Genomic DNA, 20,564 nt, shown 5'->3' on the forward strand with positions numbered 1-20,564 from the left:
ATGCATTGATATATGTAAATATATGTACATATGGTTATCCCCATATGAATACAGCTAGTTTTTCCCTTTGCCATTTTTGAACAATTAGCAGTACCAAGAAGGTATCCATCAAAATGCAAAGAATAATTATGATGCAGTAATAGGAATGTCAGGGGCTTTATTCCCCTTTTGACAAATTTTCTGAGATGTGCTTATATAATAAAATTATTTTTTAGCAAACCAGAGCAGTGAAGAGGAGAGGCCCCCTCCTGTTGGCAGAGGTGACCATGCACTCACCGTGAACACCTTCTCTGGGGCCCCCTTAGCCCTCATGTTGGTGTCGTGGACGTGCTTGAGAATCATCCAGGCTTCGTCATGTTTGCCCATCTGGTAAAACCAAGGAAAGAGACATGAACAATCTTTTGCTGATTAGGGGTGGAAAACCCTACAAGCCCAACAGGTGCTGATACCCAAGTCTGAAGCGATTGTCCATGGATGTGTTACTATCTAGGGCTTGTGAAAGACTAGGACAAGTTTCTGTCACAGCCCATCTTGGAAGGATAATATGGTTTACCTTCAAGGTGTAAATGCTGGGTATTATTATCATTATAGGCTATGAGTAACTATTCATAGTTTAAGGTTGAATAGACTGCAGGGTGGGAGCCATGTTCCTCCCTGGCAGGACAAAGCAAAGACACAACATGTGATGGGTTGAACTGTGTCCCCGACCCTAAAAATATGTTGAAGTTCTAGCTGCCAGTACCCCAGAATGTGACCTTATTTGGAAGTAGGGTTGCTGCAGATGTAATTAATTAAGATGAGGTCATACTGGGGTAGGGTGCACCCCTAATCCAACATGACTGGTGTCTTTATAAGAAGAAGCCCGTGTGAAGACCCAGAGACACACAGAGAGAACACCGTGTGGTGACAAAGGCAGAGACTGGAGTGAAACAGCTGCAAGCCAAGGAATGCCAAAAAATGCAAGCAACCCACCAGAAGTTGAAAGAGGCAAGTAAAGATTGCCCTAAGGGCTTCCAAGGGAGTGTGGCCCTGCCAACACCTTGGTTGGGGACTTTTAGCCAACAGACCTGTGAGACAATAAATTTCTGTTACTATGAGCCCCTCGGTTTGTGTGCCTTTGTTAGAGCAGCCCTAGGAAACTCATACACAATGAAGGATAACTTTTGAGATAAGCATGGATAAAAAACTTTTTGCTGCATCTGGAACCTGATCAATGGGATGAAAGAAGAAATTCAACAAGGAAGGTCAGTCTGCAGAAAGCTAGAAGGAGGCTTATAAGTAGACTCTGAGAATTGGGCTCCTATCGCCCCTCCACCAGCCCTGCCTGTCTGACCACCGCAAGCACGAGAGCCTCACCACCACCACCACCAAGCTGGAAAACTCACAGGACTCTGGGAGCAGCTTTCTGGAGGAGAGAGGTCCTGCAAAGCCAAGAGTCTTGAAGGGCTTGGGAGCAGTGACAGATTTACAGCCCAGCTCACAGCCGCAACATGGAAAAACTGCATGCAGCTTTGAAGAGCCTCATAATCAGGACCTCTGGGGAGAGTGGGTGCCAGAAGCATCCTCAGCAGAGCCCCCTCCAGCTCCACCCAGCCTCGGCGAGCAGTGCTGCCGCTCTGTGCTCAGTGAGCTCCCGAGTCCCTCCGGCTCTGGCAGTCCTTGGATCCCAGGCACGCAACCATCACAATGGATTTAATGATGGGCCAGGTCAGCCAACATGGGTCCAAGGGGCTGGAGCAGCAGGGCTAGCTCCTGTCGCTGTTCCGTTGCCCTCACACGGGCTGGGGGCGCTGACTCACCTCTAGCAGAAACCTCGGGCTCTCTGGCATGAACTTCAGGGCCACCATGGACACGGTGCAGGGCAGAGCGCAAACGATGACAAACACTCTCCAGCTGTGGAAGTGGTAGTTGGTGCCCATGCTGAAGCCCCAGCCTGTGAAGAAGCAGTCAGAGGACCTCTGACACGTGGTCTTAGAGTGACCTTCGAGCACTGGCCTTCAAACCCTGGGGCACAAGAGCCCCACCTGGGGAGCAGGTTAACACGCAGACTCCCCGGCTGTGCCCCCCAAAGCCTCTGATTCTGAAAGGCGCTGGGAATCTGCATCTTGTCAACCCCATAGGCAGACCTGGCCTGACACTTATGGGGCCTTGGGTAGGAGTACAGATGGAGGCACCATCCCATATTTCTATATATTCATTAAAATTTCAGTTAAACTGTTAGATAACAGATGTTCCATCCTCCTGCTTAACAAATAAGGAGCTGGAAGGCCAAGCCCTGACCTCCCCAAGGCCCCCCTTTACAGGACCCCTTTCTGTCCCCCCACCAGCCCCTCCTGTAGAATGAGGGGCCTCATGCCAACAGGTGTGGTCACACCACACACACCACCGTGGTGAGAGTGGGTGTCCTTGTCATGATTCCTTGAGTTTAGTGGGGAGTCCTAGGTCCTGAGTAGCCAGAGCATGATGTGGATGGAGTGGGGTTGTGGCCTTAGGGATGCACATTGCCTCGTGGGAAGGGGTACAGCTGGAGGAAAGCCAGAGCAGGGCCTTATGTGACCCAGGGTTTTGATGGGGGATTAATCTTACCCAAGTCAAAGGGCAATACCAGCTCTAGGTGATTCCAATGCACAGGGTTCAGGACCACACTTTGAAAAAACACTGTCAGTGATAATACTAATTATTTTGAAAGAAACTCAGCTTCTACATTCAAATGAATTCTACCATCATTGAAATGAAGAGGTGAATAGCTCCTACTCAGCTTTCATTATTCAAAACATTTCTAAAATTCATTTTCAGAAATTGCCTTCAGGATCTACAAAACATTCCTTCAAATATCTTCGTAAGTAGCAAATTTCCCTCTTTCAAGGAACGATAACACAGTGAAAAGTGCCTGGACTTTTGCAGTCACATAGATCAGAGTTCAAATCCTGGCTTTCTCACATCGTTATTGTTATGTTGGTGGGTTTTCACAGCTGTAGAAGGCAGGTAATGGTACTTCCACAGATTTGCTGCGTGTGAAAGCTCCCAGCAACTAAAAATAATTCACCTGCTTTGAGGGTAGATTTGATTTGTTTAGAACTAGTTACATGACAGTTAGTGCCAAAGATGTTGAGTAAAATAGATGAATATCAGCAAAGATCAGCAAAAGGATTGTTTTCGTTTAAAGCCAAGGTTATGAAATAGACTGGTTCTCTCATGCCACTCAAAACAATCTCTGAAGACAATTCCAACAGCATTTCTTAAAAAGACCAAACTTTATAAATAAATATATTGATTTCTAAAGTTCAAACGGTGAACATTATTCGGCTGTAAAATCTCTGTTCCATTTACTTAAAAATATACTATATGGCCAACTCCGGAGGTGGGCAGTTTATGTCTTGAATTCTCTTTTACCATCGCGGTTCAATTTGTTCTACTTGCATGGGACTCCTAACCAATATCTGCTGTTTCTGCAGATATTTCTTACTCTATTTGCACAATGGAATGACTGGCCGGAGGGAATCCCAGGTGAAAAAACATGGGGCTGTGGCCGCTTTTACACAATGGCCACAGAACATAATACACATAATACATCCAACATTCTCAATCAGAATCAAATCTCTTTTTTGCACAGCCTGGCCTATTCTCCTTCCATCTCACTGCAGTTTGTTCATTTTTTTAATATATATATAAATTTATTTATTTATTTATTTTTGGCTGCTTTGGGTCTTCGTTGCTGCGTGTGGGCTCTCTCTAGTTGTGGCGAGCGGGGGCTGCTCTTCGTTGCAGTACACGGGTTTCTCATTGCGGTGGCTTCTCTTGTTGCAGAGAAGGGGCTCTAGGCGCATGGGCTTCAGTAGTTGCGGCGTGTGGGCTCAGTAGTTGTGATGCACGGGTTTAGTTGTTCCGAGACATGTGGGACCTTTCTGGACCAGGGCTCGAACCCGTGTCCCCTGCACTGGCAGGCAGATTCTTAACCACTGCTCCACTAGGGAAGTCCCTGTTTGTTCACTTTAATTTTAATTAAGAAGTCTTTCCTCTCTCGGGAGTGACAACAGAAAGAAGAAGGCAAATCCATAGTAAGATTTCCACATCCTCAGCTCATGTCCAAAAACCACTCTGGCGTAATCAGAAATAAAGCTGACCAAAACTACATAGCAGTCAAACTCAGGTGTGTAACAAGAGAAGAAAGGCAGAAGCAGGTATGTTTAGAAAGTATTCTGCCTCAGAGAGATTTTTTTTCTTAATGACAATATATGCAAATTAGCCAAAATCCATTATTCCCTCATGCCTCTCTGGTTTTTATGGTGATTTTAGTAATCTGTACTTATCACATTCATTAGGCACATCTTTGGGGCCTTAAGTCAATTAAAATTAAACAGTGAACTGCAAATATATAGGACTACTATTAATTTGGAGGCAGGGATTGTTCTGGTCACTGATCTTTTAGCTTGCCTTACTTTTCTCCATCAGGATTTCTCAAACAGCTGGTGCTGCTGACTACAGTGGGAATTAATCTTCCATAATATATACATTTTTGGGGGGCAATAGGAAATATCATCAAATGTCTCTGTAGGGCTTCCCTGGTAGCGCAGTGGTTGAGAATCTGCCTGCCAATGCAGGGGACACGGGTTCGAGCCCTGGTCTGGGAGGATCCCACATGCCGCCGAGCAACTGGGCCCGTGAGCCACAACTGCTGAGCCTGCGCATCTGGAGCCTGTGTTCCTCAACAAGAGAGGCTGCGACAGTGAGAGGCCCGCGCAACGTGATGAAGAGTGGTCCCCGCTCGCTGCAACTAGAGAAAGCCCTCGCACAGAAACGAAGACCCAACACAGCCCAAGAAATAAATAAATAAATAAATAAATAAATAAATAAATAAATAAGTAAAAATTAAAAAAAAAAAATGTCTCTGTTCATTGTGGACAGAACACCTGGTCCTGGTAAAATGAGGTTTAAAATAAATAATCACTCCTGTTACACTGTGATTCTGGTCCACCATATTTCTAGGATGGGTTGCCCTCAAATTAATGCCTGTTTCAATTAAGCCTAATCATCCACGAGGCTGGTATTTTTAAATGGAACGTAAAAGCCATAGATTTCTTACAGGCATACACATAGGAAAATATCCTATCCATTTGGAGTAAGATACTTAACCACGAGCCCTGCTATCAGCCAGGAGCTATGTGGCCCCTCTGCCATGGGCATCCCACTTAGTCTTGGTCAGTGTGTCCCCAGCCTGAATTCTTTTATTGCTTTTTTAGAAACCAGACACCCAGACATTGTGTGTTTGTGTGTGCAAAGTGAAGTGAAAAAATGATGCAGTTTGTAGTGATTATTGTGGGTTGCTCCCCTCACAACATCCTTCCCATCCTTCCTCTCCACTGGGTTGCAGACTTGTGGTTTGGGTGGGATTGACCCCATCCCCAGTGTCAGGGATGGAGAAGAAAGTATATGAAATTCCCAGGACCTGGCATCCTCTGGGGTTTAGTGATTGGCTGAGGTGAGCACATGACTTAAGTTGATCCAATCAGAGGGAAGCCAAGGACCTTTGCTCATTGGTTGGTTGTGAGGGCAGTTCCCTTGTGGAACAAGCAGTCTGCAAATAGGGCTAGAATTGCTAATGCAGCTTGGAGGGAAACCAGCCCAAATACTAGAATCGTCTCCAAAATTTTCTCAACATTATTTGCCTCCCAAGAACTGCTGGATGTTAGGGCTGGCACAGATCGGATCTCCACAGTCTATTCTCTTTGCTTCCTTCTCTCCATTTTATAGATGAAGGAACCATGGCTGGACAAGCTAGAGTGACCTGTCCCAAATTACATAGAACCACTATTTTGACTCAGCTTTTATCCAGAGTCTATTTGTTCCCCATCCCCAACAAAATTTTCTAACTCAATTTATATGTAGAAATAGTTTCTTAGTGTTAACACATTTGGATCAATTAACAGGGGAAATGATATTATAGCAAGAATTGTGGGGACAAAAGCAATTCCTTGGACCCATATAACCAACAGCCTGGATAATTAAAGTATGCATTTTGGGGAAGGGTAGAATGCAGAGCCTGATATCAGGAGTAATACAACTTTGTATCTAAAATTATGTAGAATTACCTATGGTAACAGAATTATCTGGAAAACCCTTCAACTCTTTATTTCATTATTCCTGTTCGTATTTCTTCTCTGTGTCTGATACAAAAATCCAGTGGAATATGGCAAAGGTAACATGATCGTCCCAAACCCATTTACTCTACCTTCTGGGCACACAGCTAGGTCACATTTCCCAGTGTCCTTTGCTGTAGTGTGTGGTCATATTACAGATTTGGGGCCAATGGGATGTGAGCAAGGAAGATCCAATTCCTAGCCTGCCCTTCAAAAGCACCCACATACAACTGTCCATGTTCTTTCACTGAACCAACATGTAGGTTACCTGTTGAAGAGGGTAGATCACATGCTGGAGGGAACCTGAGCCCTGGGATTACTGATGGAGCAGAGCTGCCTGCAGATCAGAAACACCAACCGGGCTTTGCAGGAGGGGAAAACTTCTTTGGTATTAAACCACTAAGATTTCAGGGTTTATCAGGTACTCAGGGTAACACACCCTTAACTAATACAATAGGGATTTCAGGGTTTATCAGGTACTCAGGGTAACACACCCTTAACTAATACAATAGGGATTGTCTACACCAAAGCTTCTTCTTAAAAAGATAATACAGAAGCTTCCATTAGCCCAGAACACACATCAGAGAGGGTCAGATTTAAAACAAGCATACCAGGAGAAAAAGGAACCCTTCTACACTGTTGGTGGGGACGTAAATTGGTAAAGTCACTATGGAGAACATTATGGAGGTTCCTTAAAGAACTAAAAATAGAGTTGCCATATGATCCAGCAATTCCACCTGTGGGCATATATCTGGACAAAACTCTAATTCAAAAAGATGCATGCACCCCTATGTTCATAGCAGCACTATTTACAACAGCCAAGACATGGAAGCTGCTTAAACATCCATGGACAGATGAATGGATGAAGAAGATGTGGTACATATATAAGATGGAATATTACTCAGCCATTAAAAAGAATGAAATAATGCCATTTGCAGCAACATGGATGGACTCAGAGACTATCAGACTAAGTGAAGTAAGATGGACAAAGAAAGACAATTATCATATGATATCACTTATATGTGGAATCTAAACAATGATACAAATTAACTTCCAAAACAGAAATAAACCCACAGACATAGAAAACAAATTTATGGTTACCAAAGGGGAAAGAGAGAGGAGGGATAAATTAGAAGTTTGGGATTAACATATACACACTACTGTATATAAAATAGATAACCAATAAGGACCTACTGTATAGCACAGGAACTATATTCAATATTGTGTTGGCCAAAAAGTTCGTTTGGGGTTTTCTGTAAAATGTTATGGAAAAACCCGAACGAACTTTTTGGCCACCCAATATTTTGTAATAACCTATAAGGGAAAAGAATCTGAAAAGAAGAGTTGAGCTGCACAGTGGAAGATGGCAGTGTGGGAAGACATGGAGTTCGCATCTTCCCACAACTAGGGCACCTGCCAGACGCTGGTGGGGGACCTCAATGCCTAAGGAGACAGGAGGAACCCCTGAGTGACTGGGTAGGATGTGGGGGGAGTGAGGGGGGAGGAGAAGTGGAGACCAGACAGGACCTGTGCCCCTGAGGGGTGGCTGGGAGGGTGTAGGGGTTCCCATGCCTGGAGGGACCCTTGGGGGCTTGGAGGATCGGGGGGAGCACGCCTAGCATTTCCCCTGCCCAGTCGGGCCCTGGGAAGCCTGCAGGGCTCCCACATTCGTTACTCCACCCTCCAAGGCCCCCTCCAGGCCGCATTGGTCCTAGGGGCATAGGAGGGAGGTGGGGGGGTGCAAAAGAGGAGAGGCGGACGGAGGGGGAACTCTCCAGGACTGGAGGACCAGGGGAGGCATGGCAGCTGTTTCCCTCAAGCCCTGGGATGCCTGCTGGGCTCCCAGGCCTGGTCCTCCATTCTCTGAGGCCCCCTCTGGCTGCAGGGGTCCTAGGGGCATAGGAGGGAAGGAGGGGGGGAAGAAGAAGAGAGGCCAATGGGGTGGGGCCCTCAAGGATGGGGGGAATGCGCCTAGCGTTTCCCCCACCCACTCGGGCCCAGTGAGCCTGCTGGGGTCCTGGACCTGGTCCTCTGACCTCCAAGGCCAGAGGCACTCCTGGGCCCCTTTTGTTGCATTGAGCCTAAGCCCCACCCCCAACCCCCCAGGGCCTTTTCCAGTCCTAAGCATAGGCTGCACCCACCACCTAAACCCCGCCCCTGCCTAAGCCCCGCCCCCCACAGCCAAGGCCTTTTCTGGCTCTTTTTTTTCCTCCTCTTTTTACTATTTAGGTTCTGTTTTACCTTCCAGTTGTTGCTTCATCTATATATATATTTTTTTTTCTTTCTAACATATGTTAGTTTTCTAATCTTATTTTATTTTTTACTCTTTGTTATTGTTCTGCTCATTTTTTTCTTTTTTCTTTTTCCTTCTTTCTTATTTTTTTCTTTTTATTTTGCCTCCCCACATGGCTTACAGGATCTTGGTTCACAAGCTGGGGGTTGGGCCAGAGCTCCTGTGGTGGGAGCTCTGAGTCTGAACCACTGGACTAACAGAGAACCTCAGACCCCAGGGAATATTCATTGGAGTGAGGTCTCCATGAGGTCCGCATCTCTGTACCAAAACCCAGCTCTACCCAACAGCCTACAAACTCCAGTGCTGGAAGCCTCAGATCAAATAACCAGAAAGACAGGAACACAATCCCACGTATCAAAAAACAAAAAAAAAATGAAATGACAAAAAAAATATGTCACAGATAAAGGAGCAAGTCTTGTAGGATAAAAAACTACAAGACTAAACAAATAAAGAAGAAATAGGAAACCTACCTGAAAAAAGGATTCAGAGTAATGATAGTAAAGATGATCCAGAATTTCAGAAATAGAATGGAGGCACAGATTGAGAAAATACAAGAAATGTTTAACAAAGATCTAGAAGAACTAAAGAACAAACAAACAGAGATGAACAACACAATACTGAAACAAAAAATACACTAGAAGGACTCAATAACAGAATAACTGAGGCAGAAGAACGAATAAGTGAGCTGGAAGACAGAATGGTGGCATTCACTGCCACAAAACAGAATAAAGAAAAAAGAATGAAAAGAAATGAAGACAGTTTAAGAGACCTCTGGGACAACACTAAAAGTACCAACATTCCAATTATAGGGCTCCCAGAAGAAGAAGAGAAAAAGAAAGGGTCTGAGAAAATATTTGAAGAGATTATAGTGGAAAACTTCCCTAACATGGGAAAGGAAATAGTCACCCAAGTCCAGGAAGTGCATAGAGTCCCATATAGGATAAATCCTAGGAGAAACACACCAAGACACATATTAATCAAACTAACAAAAATTAAATTCAAAGAAAAAATATTAAAAGCAGCAAGGGAAAAGCAAAAAATAACAAATAAAGGAATTCCCATAAGGTTATCAACTGATTTTTCAACAGAAACTCTGCAGGCCAGAAAGGAGTGGCAGGATATACTTAAAGTGATGAAAGAGAAAAACCTACAACCAAGATTACTCTACCCAGCAAGGATCTCATTCAGATTCAATGGAGAAATCAAAAGCTTTTCAGACAAGCAAAAGCTAAGAGAATTCAGCACCACCAAACCAGTTTTACAACAAAGGCTAAAGGAACCTCTCTAGGTGGGAAACACAAGAGAAGAAAAAGATCCACAAAAACAAACCCAAAACAATTAAGAAAATGGTCATAGGAACATACATATCGATAACAACCTTGAATGTAAATGGATTAAATGCTCCAAACAAAAGACACAGGCTGGCTGACTGGATACAAAAACAAGACCCGTATATATGCTGTCTACAAGAGACCCACTTCAGACCTAGGGACACATACACTAAAAGTGAGGGGATGGAAAAAGATATTCCATGCAAATGGAAATCAAAAGAAAGCTGGAATAGCAATACTGGTATCAAATAAGACAGACTTTAAAATAAAGAGTGCTACAAGAGATAAGGAGGACACTACATAATGATCAAGGGATCACTCCCAGAAGATATAACAATTATAAATATTTATGCACCCAACTTAGGAGCACCTCAATACATAAAACAAATGCTAACAACCATAAAAGGGGAAATTGACAGTAACACAATAATAGTAAGTGACTTTAACACCCCACTTACACCAATGGATAGATCATCCAAACAGAAAATAAATAAGGAAACACAAGCTTTAAATGACACAATAGACCAGATAGATTTAATTGATATTTATAGGACATTCCACCCATAAGTGGCAGAATACACTTTCTTCTCAAGTGCACATGGAAACTGTGCCAGGATAGATCACATCTTGGGTCACAAATCAAGCCTTAGAAAATTTAAGAAAATTGAAATCATATCAAGCATCTTTTCTGACCACAACGCTATGAGACTGGAAATCAATTACAGGAAAAAAACTGTAAAAAACACAAATACATGGAGACTAAACAGTGCACTACTAAATAACCAAGAGATCACTGAAAAAATCAAAGAAGAAATTTAAAAATACATGGAAACAAGTAACGATGAAAACATGACAACCCAAAACCTATGGGATGCCGCAAAAGCAGTTCTAAGAGGGAAGTATATAGCAATTCAATCTCACCTCAAGAAATAAGAAAAACTCAACAATCTAACCTTACACCTAAAGCAACTAGAGAAAGATGAAAAAAGGCAACCCAAAGTCAGTAGAAGGAAAGAAATCATAAAGATCAGAGCAGAAATGAATTAAATAGAAATGAAGAAAACAATAGCAAAGATCAATAAAACTAAAAGTTCATTCTTTGAGAAGATAAACAAAATTGATAAACCTTTAGTCAGACTCATCAAGAAAAAAAGGGAGAGGGTGCAAATCAATAAAATTAGAAATGAAAAAGGAGAAATCACAACTGACACCGCAGAAGTACAAAGGATTATAAGAGACTCCTACAAACAACTATATGCCAATAACACGGACGACCACAAAGAAATGGACAAATTCTTGGAAAGGTAAAATTTCCCAAGACTGAACCAGGAAGAATTAGAAAATATAAACAGACCTATAACAAGTAATGAAATTGAAACTGTAATTTAAAATCTTCCAACAAATAAAAGTCCAGGACCAGATGGCTTCACAGGTGAATTCTATCAAACATTTAGAGAAGAGCTAACACCTATCTTTCTCAAACTCTTCCAAAAAATTGCAGAGGGAGGAACACTCCCAAATTCATCCTACGAAACCACCATCACCCTGATACCAAAACTAGACAAAAATATCACAGACCCATATCATTGATGAACATAGATGCAAACATCTGAGCAAAATACTAGCAAATAGAATCCTACAACACATTAAAAGGATCATACACCATGATCAAGTGGGATTTATCCCAGGAATGCAAGAATTCTTCAATATACACAAATCAATCAATGTGATACACCATATTAACAAATAAGGAATAAAAACCATATGATCATCTCAATAGATACAGTAAAAGCTTTTGACAAAATCCAACACCAATTTATGATGAAAACTCTCCAGGAAATGGGCATAGATGGAGCCTACCTCAACAAAATAAAGGCCATATATGACAAACCCACAGCAAACATCATACTCAATGGTGAAAAACTGAAAGCATTTCCACTAAGATTAGGAACAAGACAAAGATGTCCACTCTCGCCACTCTTATTCAACATAGTTTTGGAAGGCCTAGTCGCAGCAATCAGAGAAGAATAAGAAATAAGAAGAATACAAATTGGAAAAAAATAAGTAAAACTGTCACTGTTTGCAGATGACATGATACTATACACAGAAAATCCTAAAGATGCTACTAGAAAACTACCAGAACTAATCAGTGAATTTGGTAAGGTTGCAGATACAAAATTAATGCACAAAAATCTCTGGCATTCCTATACACTAACAATGAAAAATCAGAGAAATTAAGGAAACAATCCCATTTACCATGACAAAAAAAGAATAAAATACCTAGGAATAAACCTACCTAAGAAGGAAAAAGACTTATACTCAGAAAACTATAAAACACTGATGAAAGAAATCAAAGATAACATAAACAAATGGAGAAATATACCATGTTCTTGGATTGGAAGAATCAATATTGTGAAAATGACTATACTACCCAAAGCAATCTACAGATTCAATGCAATCCCTATCAAACTACCAATGGCATCCTTCACAGAATTAGAACAAAAAACTTTACAATTTGTATGGAAACACAAAAGACCCTGAATAGCCAAAGCAATCCTGAGAAAGAAAAATGGAGGTGGAGGAATCAGGCTCCCCAACTTCAAATTATACTACAAAGCTGCAGTAATCAAGACAGTATGATACTGGCCCAAAAACAGAAATATAGATCAATGGTACAGGATAGAAATCCCAGAGATAAACCCACTCACCTATGGTCACCTAATCTATGACACAGAAGGCAAGAACATACAATGGAGAAAAGACAGCCTCTTCAGTAAGTGGTGCTGGGAAAACTGAACAGCTACATGTAAAAGGATGAAATTAGAACACTCCCTAACACCATACAGAAAAATAAACTCAAAATGGATTAAAGACCTAAATGTAAGGCCAGACACTATAGAACTCTTAGAGGAAAACATAGGAAGAACACTCTTTGACATAAACCACAGCAAGATCTTTTTTGACCCAACTCCTAGAGTAATGAAAATAAAAAATATAAATAAACAAATGGACCTAATTAAACTTAAAAGCTTTTGCACAGCAAAGGAAACCAGAAACAAGAGGAAAAGATAACCCTCAGAATGTGAGAAAATATTTGCAAATGAAGCAATGGACAAATGTTTAACCTCCAAAATATACAAACAGCTCATGCAGCTCAATATCAAAAAAACAAACAACCCAATTGAAAAATGGGCAGAAGACCTAAATAGACATTTCACCAAAGAAGACATACAGATGGCCAAGAGACACATGAAAAGATGCTCAACATCACTAATTATTAGAGAAATGCAATTCAAAACTACAATGAAGTATCACCTTACACTGGTCAGAATGGCCATCATCAAAAAATCTACAAACAGTAAACGCTGGAGAGGGTGTGGAGAAAAGGGAACCCTCTTGCTCTGTTGGTAGGAATGTAAGTTGATAGAGCCACTATGGAGAACAGTATGGAGGTTCCTTAAAAAACTAAAAATAGAACTACCATATGACCCAGCAATCCCACTACTGGGCATATACCCTGAGAAAACCATAATTCAAAAAGAGTCATGTACCACAATGTTCATTGCAGCACTATTTACAATAGCCAGGACATGGAAACAACCTAAATGTCCAACGATAGATGAATGGATAAAGAAGATGTGGTACATATATACAATGGAATATTACTCAGCCATAAAAAAGGAAAGAGATTGGATCATTTGTAGAGATGTGGATGGACCTAGAGTCTGTCATACAGAGTGAAATAAGCCAGAAAGAGAAAAACAAATATCGTATATTAACGCATATATGTGGAATCTAGAAAAATGGTACTGATGAAATTATTTGTAGGGTAGGAATTGAGACGTAGATGTAGAGAACAGACATGTGGACACAGAGGGGGAAGAGGAAGGTGGGACAAATTGGGAGATTAGGTTTGACATAAATACACTACCATGTGTAAAATAGATAGCTAGTGGGAACCTGCTGTATAGCACGGGGAGCTCAGGTCGGTGCTCTGTGATGACCTAGATGGGTGGGATAGGGAGAGTGGGAGGGAGGTCCAAGAGGGAGGGGATATAGGTATACATATAGCTGATTCACTTCGTTGTACAGCAGAAACTAACACAACATTGTAAAGCAATTTTACTCAATAAATAAATAAATAAGAATAACTGGATCTCTTTGCTGTACATCTGAAACTAACACAACATTGTAAGTCAACTATACTTCAATAAATACACACCAAGGAAGGGAATGGGTAGAGAATTGTTGGTCAGTTTCAGGGGCAGTTTCTGTTCCTCCCTATGGTCTGCAGGATTCTGGATGATGCCAAAGCCTACACCCATAATCAGTGGTTCACCAAACATAATTTTGAAGGGTAATGATGATATTACCCAGGATACTCAAAAGGCATAATCAAATTCAAAACTGCTGCCTTCTCCCTACTTTACTCTTAATAAAATCCAATAGTGAAAGTTAATGTTGCCAAGTCTCTGCCTAGAAAATCCAGTTTTTGCAATTATCCAAGATAATAAAATTGTCTCAGCTGAAACCAAGACCTTGTCTGTTAGGGCTGCTCCACGTTTGCAGCCGGCACTAAAATGGAACGTATACGAGAGCACCACACTGAGGGGGAGGGGGCATGATGATCCAAGGTCAGGCCAAGGCCAAGTCATCAATTTGGCCAAGTCACCAACTTCTTGGCTTCTGTTACAACATCTATAAAATGGGGTTATTGAGCCTAACTTGCTGTGAGGAGGAGGGGTGGAGGAGATGAAGGTTGAAGTCCTTTCAAAGAAAAGGAAGGAAAGAAGAAAGGAAAGGAGAGAAGGAGGGAGGAAGTGAGGGAGGGTAGACTGTATTATTTCCAGAAAGACGTGTACTGAAATTAGCCATGTGTCTCCAGTGTTGGAATTTCTTTAGAAAGATCAAGGTCGTATACAGGAACTGTGAGTGAGTGTGGGAATAAGGCTGAGGACAGGGAATGCTGTTCGGATGCAGGTGTCATAGTAACAAGGGCCCCTGGGTTCTTTTAAGCCAGTGCACTCACCATAGTGTGGAATGATGCTCCAGGCCATGGCAGACGCATAGATGCCCCCAGTCATCCAGAAGATGCCTAACCAACTGAGATGCTCTCCTCGTTTCTCCCGGGACAAGAATTCAGAAAAATAGGCAAAAACAATGGGCAGAGCGCCCCCAATACTGCAGAGAGAAAATGCCAGAAAGTTAGAACCAAGTCAGACACTAAAAATGGTCATAGCAGGAATCCAATTGCCTTGTCCCACCCTTAGGCTCAGTGGTGAAATAACCCAGTGAATTCGAAAGACCGGCCAAGGCAGTGTTGGATGATTTTGACCTTATGACTGACTTTACAACCTAACGTCTTTCTAAGGTTCAACTTTAACACAGTATCTTGGAAGTCAAACAAAAACTCAGTTCAAAGTTTTCTGGAGGTACCACTCAGAGTCAGGGTATCAGGATGGATGGACCACTGGTCTTGGGGTGGGCGGGTGTCCAGCTGAAGCTCTGTAATTACGCACCCTATGCCTGAGATGAGTCTGCAGAAGAGGAAGGCTCCATATCCCTGTACGAAGGAAGAGAGGGAGGCGAAGGAGGCGTTGATGGCCAGGGACATGCTGAGGACTCGCTTCCTCCCCAGCTTATCAGCCAGGCCCCCCAGGATGAAGGCTCCCCCCATCATTCCTAGGTAGACTATCAGTCCTGTGAGGAGGAGAAAGAGAGAGGAGAGGGTGGAGAGAGAATACAAGAGATTAGAGACCATGCAACATTTTAAAAAATCTGATGCCCATTTTAATGCATCCTAGAAATTCTGTGTCACAGACATAAAAGGTGGAATGTGACAGATGTTGGTGGCCAATTAGAAATGTTGGACGAATGTGACTTCTTAGGAATGCTATTCAAAAAATAATAGTCTCACCAAGTTTACACATAGGTACACATACTAAAATAGATCAACCATAGCTGAGTTTGATGTATCTTTTATCACATGCATAATCTGCAGATGAGGGAAATTCTGTCATTTTATTTTTAAGCAAAAAAAGTGTTTGTGCTACAAAAGTCCTTACCTGTGGGGTTACGTTTAGAGAAGTTTTCCAGGGAAAATTGTGGCCAAGCAGGTATGGGGAACAATGGGAAGGAAAAACATGGTGCGAGTGAAAACAGCAATTACCAACAAGACAGCTTATTTTATTAAACACCCAAGAAGGACCTTTTCCAAGCCACAACCAACATTCAGATTTCTTAGGGGAATATGGAAGAGAGTAGCAATGAGCTATCCTTTCTTCAACACATGTAACTACTATGTGCCTTGTAATAGAATCAGTTAATTTATGATATCATTTAAATACATTGTTGTAGACACATTTATGGAATTCCAATGAAGCCAGCAAGCATCCTCATAGAGTTGGCAAATCTCCAGAAGCACATGGATAATTCTTTCTTACTGAATATTGAGTACTTACTAATTATCAATGACTGTGCTAGTACATCATTTACCAAACTCAAGAAGGAAATTTTGGAGAATGTCTTTCATGCAATGGAAATACTGAATATGAATTAGGTAAGTGTTCTTTTGCTCAGCCTTGACTGTAAATCAAACGAAGAACATCATTTGTCTTTCACAGAAAGGAAGTTTCTCCTGACCTGCGGATGCTTTATTTATGCAGATATGTGCTGGGAAGGGCCCACGTAAAGCAAAGAGCTTCATTAGCTGGTTAATCAACTGGAAGGTAGGTCCCCAAAAGGAGCAATTCAACTATGCTCTGCTTTATCTTCCCAGTGGCAGATTTCCTTCTTTTATTATTTTTATTCCATGAGATGAAAAGAAATGATAACTTTGGTGCTGTCAATGGTTTTCACTAACTAGGATTCCCTTCCCTCATGTGAGTTGTAACTTTTCACCTCTACATCGCTCAAAGTCATGAAATATGTTATTTCCTTTTTCTTTTCCGTATATGTCACTTCATTAAATACACCTGAGTCTATAAGCATTCATTAAATGCCTGTTATTAGGAAAGTGCTATTTTTGTTAATGGGGATACAGCAGGGTACAAACACATGAAAATCCCTGCCTTCATGGCACTTACATTCTAGTTGGGGAAAAGAGATTATAAATGAGTGAGTAAAATATACAGTAAGTGGGCTGCTGATAAGTGTTATAGAGAAAAATAACACAGAGGCAGGGAAAAGGAGAGTCAGGGTGGGAGGTGACAGTTCTAAATAAGATGGTTCAGGAAGCCCTCAGGGAAACGGGACATTTGGGCAAAGATCTGCAGAGAGTCAAACATGGGGATGTCTAGGGGAAATTGCTGGACCTGTGCTCCTGGACCCAAGGTTTCTCTCCATTACAATTTTACCAGTTTCTCAGCCCATAGCTCAGAAAATGTAGTGAGCAATTTCCCACTGTATTAGGTCACTGACAATTGTGTTTGAGAAAATGAGTCAAGACTTGCAAACCCAACTCAGGCCTGGGTCATGCTGTACTGTAATAATGTCTGGGTTAGTCTTCCTGCTAGACTGCGAGTTTATCTGCCTGGTCCAGCCCTGACCGGCCAAGGGCTTTCAGCATCTGGTTCCCAGCAGACTTAATCTTGCCCGGTTCTTAGCCATCGGGTGTTAAGTGGGATTGCTTTACTCACTGATGACGGTGTCTTAAAACCATCTTCTGTTGCCATGACCTATCTCCAGCAAGAATGAATTCGGTCAGGTGCTTGGGTGAGCCTCAGGCTGTAGCTTCCCTATTATTCTCACCGAGTGGTACTAGTCTGCAAGACTGGCTTTGTGTTTGGTCCCCATGCTAGTTTCCTACCGGCACCTGATGCCCCAACCAATTGGAAAGGTCCCAAACCCTGTGTGTATCCGCCCAGGCTTTCCCCAGGAAAGAACTGAGTTCTACTTCCTCAGACTTAGACAACCCACCTAACACCTTGACCACAGCCAAGAGTCCCACATCTGAGATGCCCTGCCCTTCCTCCCCACTCCCAGTTAGACACCTGGGAGGTCACCACCAGTCCAGTTCACACTGGAGTTTCACACAATTCCTTATACTTGGTAATTCAGACTTCTAGACCAGAGCAGAGAGGGAACTTTTTTCCCCAGTTAGGTCTGTTAGGCTTCCAACTTTTTTTGGCCTCAGTTTAGTGCAACTCCCTGCCAAGAATTTGCAACATCCCATTCAGCCAACAGAAAATTTGTGTTTCTCTCATGATACTTGGTCAGTAAACATTTGGAATTAAAAAAAAAAAAAACAGATATTGAAAGGGAAGAAGGAAGAAGGGGGGAAAGGGAGGGAGGAGGGAAGTCCCACCCAAATTGCAGCTCCATGAGCAAAATAGATGCTATGGTTGCTTTAAGCCACTGAGTTATACAGCAATAAATAATGGGACAGTAAGTGCCGAACAAACTTAAGGAGCCTAATACATCATATAATAGCAGCAAAACGGCAAACATGGGGTGAGCACTAGCCGCTAGACAGGCTCTGTGATAAGCATTTCACAGGCACTGTTGATCCCCTTTCATGTTTGCAACAATCTAGTGCGGGAGATACTGTTGTTATCCTTATTTTGTACAGGAGGAAACTGGTCCACAGAGAGATAAAGTAGCTCCCCAGTGTCAACAACTGATGGAAATATCAAGATTTGGGACCACTACTTCTGACCTCAGAGTCCCTGCTTCAACTACTATATTTCACTGCTCTTTATGGATAAGCATTGGTCAGACTTCGTAGCTCTGCATCAGTTCATTCTTTCTTCATTGGCTCATCCCCAGGATGGCTTGCTCAGTGGGGCAAGGTTCTTTCCATTCAAGGAGATAAACCACAAAGTCTGTGATTATCTCCTGGTGAGAAACAGTGCTCCAATAAAGGTATATGTCAGGTATTTTAAACATGGGAAGGCTTCCAAGAGAAAGACATTGAGCTGTTGTCGAAGGACACATAGAAGTCAGTCAGGTCTCCATCTTGGTGATGGGGGTGTATCACAGGCAGCAGCAGACAGCACGTGCAAAGACAGGGAGGCTGAAAGAACAACTGATGTGTTTGGGCAACTACCTGCAAGTAGTTCAGTGTGAGTAGAACACAGAACTCATGGGACACCTGGTGAGGGATTGGGGCTGGAGGTTAGGACAGAGGCCAGATCATAAATGGCTCAGAGGGTGTGTGTGCATGTATCTATGTGTGTGTGTGTGAGAGAGAGAGAGAGAGGGAGCACATGCGTGCACGTGTATGAGTACGTGAACATGTGGTGTTTGCATGCCTATATGTGGGCCTACAAATTGGGGGGAAGGGAAGATAAGAATCAGAGGAATGGTCAGGACATTTGCTAGGAACCAATCTGTACACCCCATACCCTGGTCCCACCCCAGAGAAGAACACTAGCGTCCAATAAAAGTTCTATTTTTTTCTTACTTCAATAAAGCTATCTTCAGCACTTCTCGAATTTCACTATGTACACAAATCATGGAGGTACCTTATTAAAATCAGATTCTGATTCTCCAGTTTGGTAGGTCTGAGTTGGGGCCTGGGAGTCTGCATTTCTAACAAGACTCGTGCTGCTGGTCCACAGACCATACTCTGAGTGGCAAGAGGCCAGAGCACACCCACCTTCAGGACAAGACAGGGAGGGGAAGTGGTAAGAATCCTGACTTTGGAACCCAAAGGTCTCATTCACTGGTTGTGTAATTTGGGAGAAAATCCTCTCACCCTGTAAGGGCCTGACCTTCACATCTGTAAACTGATTATTGAGATAGCTAATCTCCAAGCTGCCTTCCCATTTGTTTGTTTCTAAAAAGTATAAATCATGAAGGATGAAATTCTGTGGATTTCTCAGGAAGAAGACTGTCAGACTGAAAAAACAAACCCAGACACAGATGCTTGATTAAACTTTGGTGATAGTCACACAAGACATGTTTATGGATCAGATGTGGCCCTAAGTGGCTTCTGGGCCACCAGTTTGCAATCTCAGCAGTGAACATTGTGCCAGTTATTGAGCTGTTATCTCTCAGCTCCAAAGCCATCCTTCTAGCCCCTACTTTGTCCACAAACTAATACAAGTACTTTGCAGGCTGCTCCCTGCTAGGCCCTGCCAGTAGGGGGCACTAGAGGGAGGCTTCAAGGAGGGGACCTCTGCTTTTTGCTCCTGTAAGTTTCACCTGCGCAACACTTTTTCTCTCTGGCTGCAACAATCCCGCCTCCCCTCCCCTCCCCTTCCAGAGCAGCACCAGCCAGCCAGGGCCCTCTCTCCAGAGATCTGAGCTAGGTCCATGGGGCCCCCTTTCCCTGAGCTTCTAAGTTATCATAATTCCAACTTATTCCCCCAGTCCTAAGGGTGGCAGTTGCTCCTTGCCTTCACTACCTCAGTATACTTTTTACAAACATTTCACTTACCCAGTTAATAATTTTTTACATTAAGTTCTCTCTGTTTCAATAATTGCCATGATTTCTGTCTCCTGACTACACCCTGACTGATCCAGACACATAAGCAAATTGATGAATCTTAGAGATTAGACATTGAGTTCCATCCCTTAGCTGTACTGGATGAGGAGACTGAATACCAGAGAAGGTCAGGAACTCTCTCGGAAGCTCTCTGCTGGCCCGGGATCTGCTGGCACTACACTCTGGTCTCCTAGCTCCAGGCCGGGTGCTTTTGCTACCAAACCTCACTGCCCAAGGCAAAAGAAGAACAAGAAGGGCTTCTCAAAATGCTGTCGTAGGGGATCAGAATATGCGGCCTCCAAATGTGCTACGCTGATATAAGGATTATTTTGAGCTGAAGACAGTTGAGAAAGAGCAGACTCCAAAATAAAGCT

General features: G+C 42.7%; 1 protein-coding gene across 6 annotated transcripts in view; it reads right to left on the minus strand.

The window, feature by feature from the left end:
* The window catches only part of SV2B (synaptic vesicle glycoprotein 2B), a 250,581-nt gene that overhangs the window by 33,694 nt on the left and 196,323 nt on the right, over positions 1–20,564 (minus strand). For all 6 annotated transcript variants that reach the window (XM_082449082.1, XM_082449081.1, XM_082449083.1 and 3 more), the window contains 4 exons: positions 15,281–15,461; positions 14,791–14,942; positions 1,800–1,933; positions 277–366 (listed from right to left, as the gene is read on the minus strand). In XM_082449082.1, the coding sequence (XP_082305208.1) occupies positions 277–366; positions 1,800–1,933; positions 14,791–14,942; positions 15,281–15,461 (557 nt within the window). The remainder of the gene's footprint in view (positions 1–276; positions 367–1,799; positions 1,934–14,790; positions 14,943–15,280; positions 15,462–20,564) is intronic.

The sequence above is a fragment of the Balaenoptera physalus genome (assembly GCF_965194825.1).
Source record: "Balaenoptera physalus genome assembly, chromosome: 2".
NCBI lineage: Eukaryota > Metazoa > Chordata > Mammalia > Artiodactyla > Balaenopteridae > Balaenoptera > Balaenoptera physalus.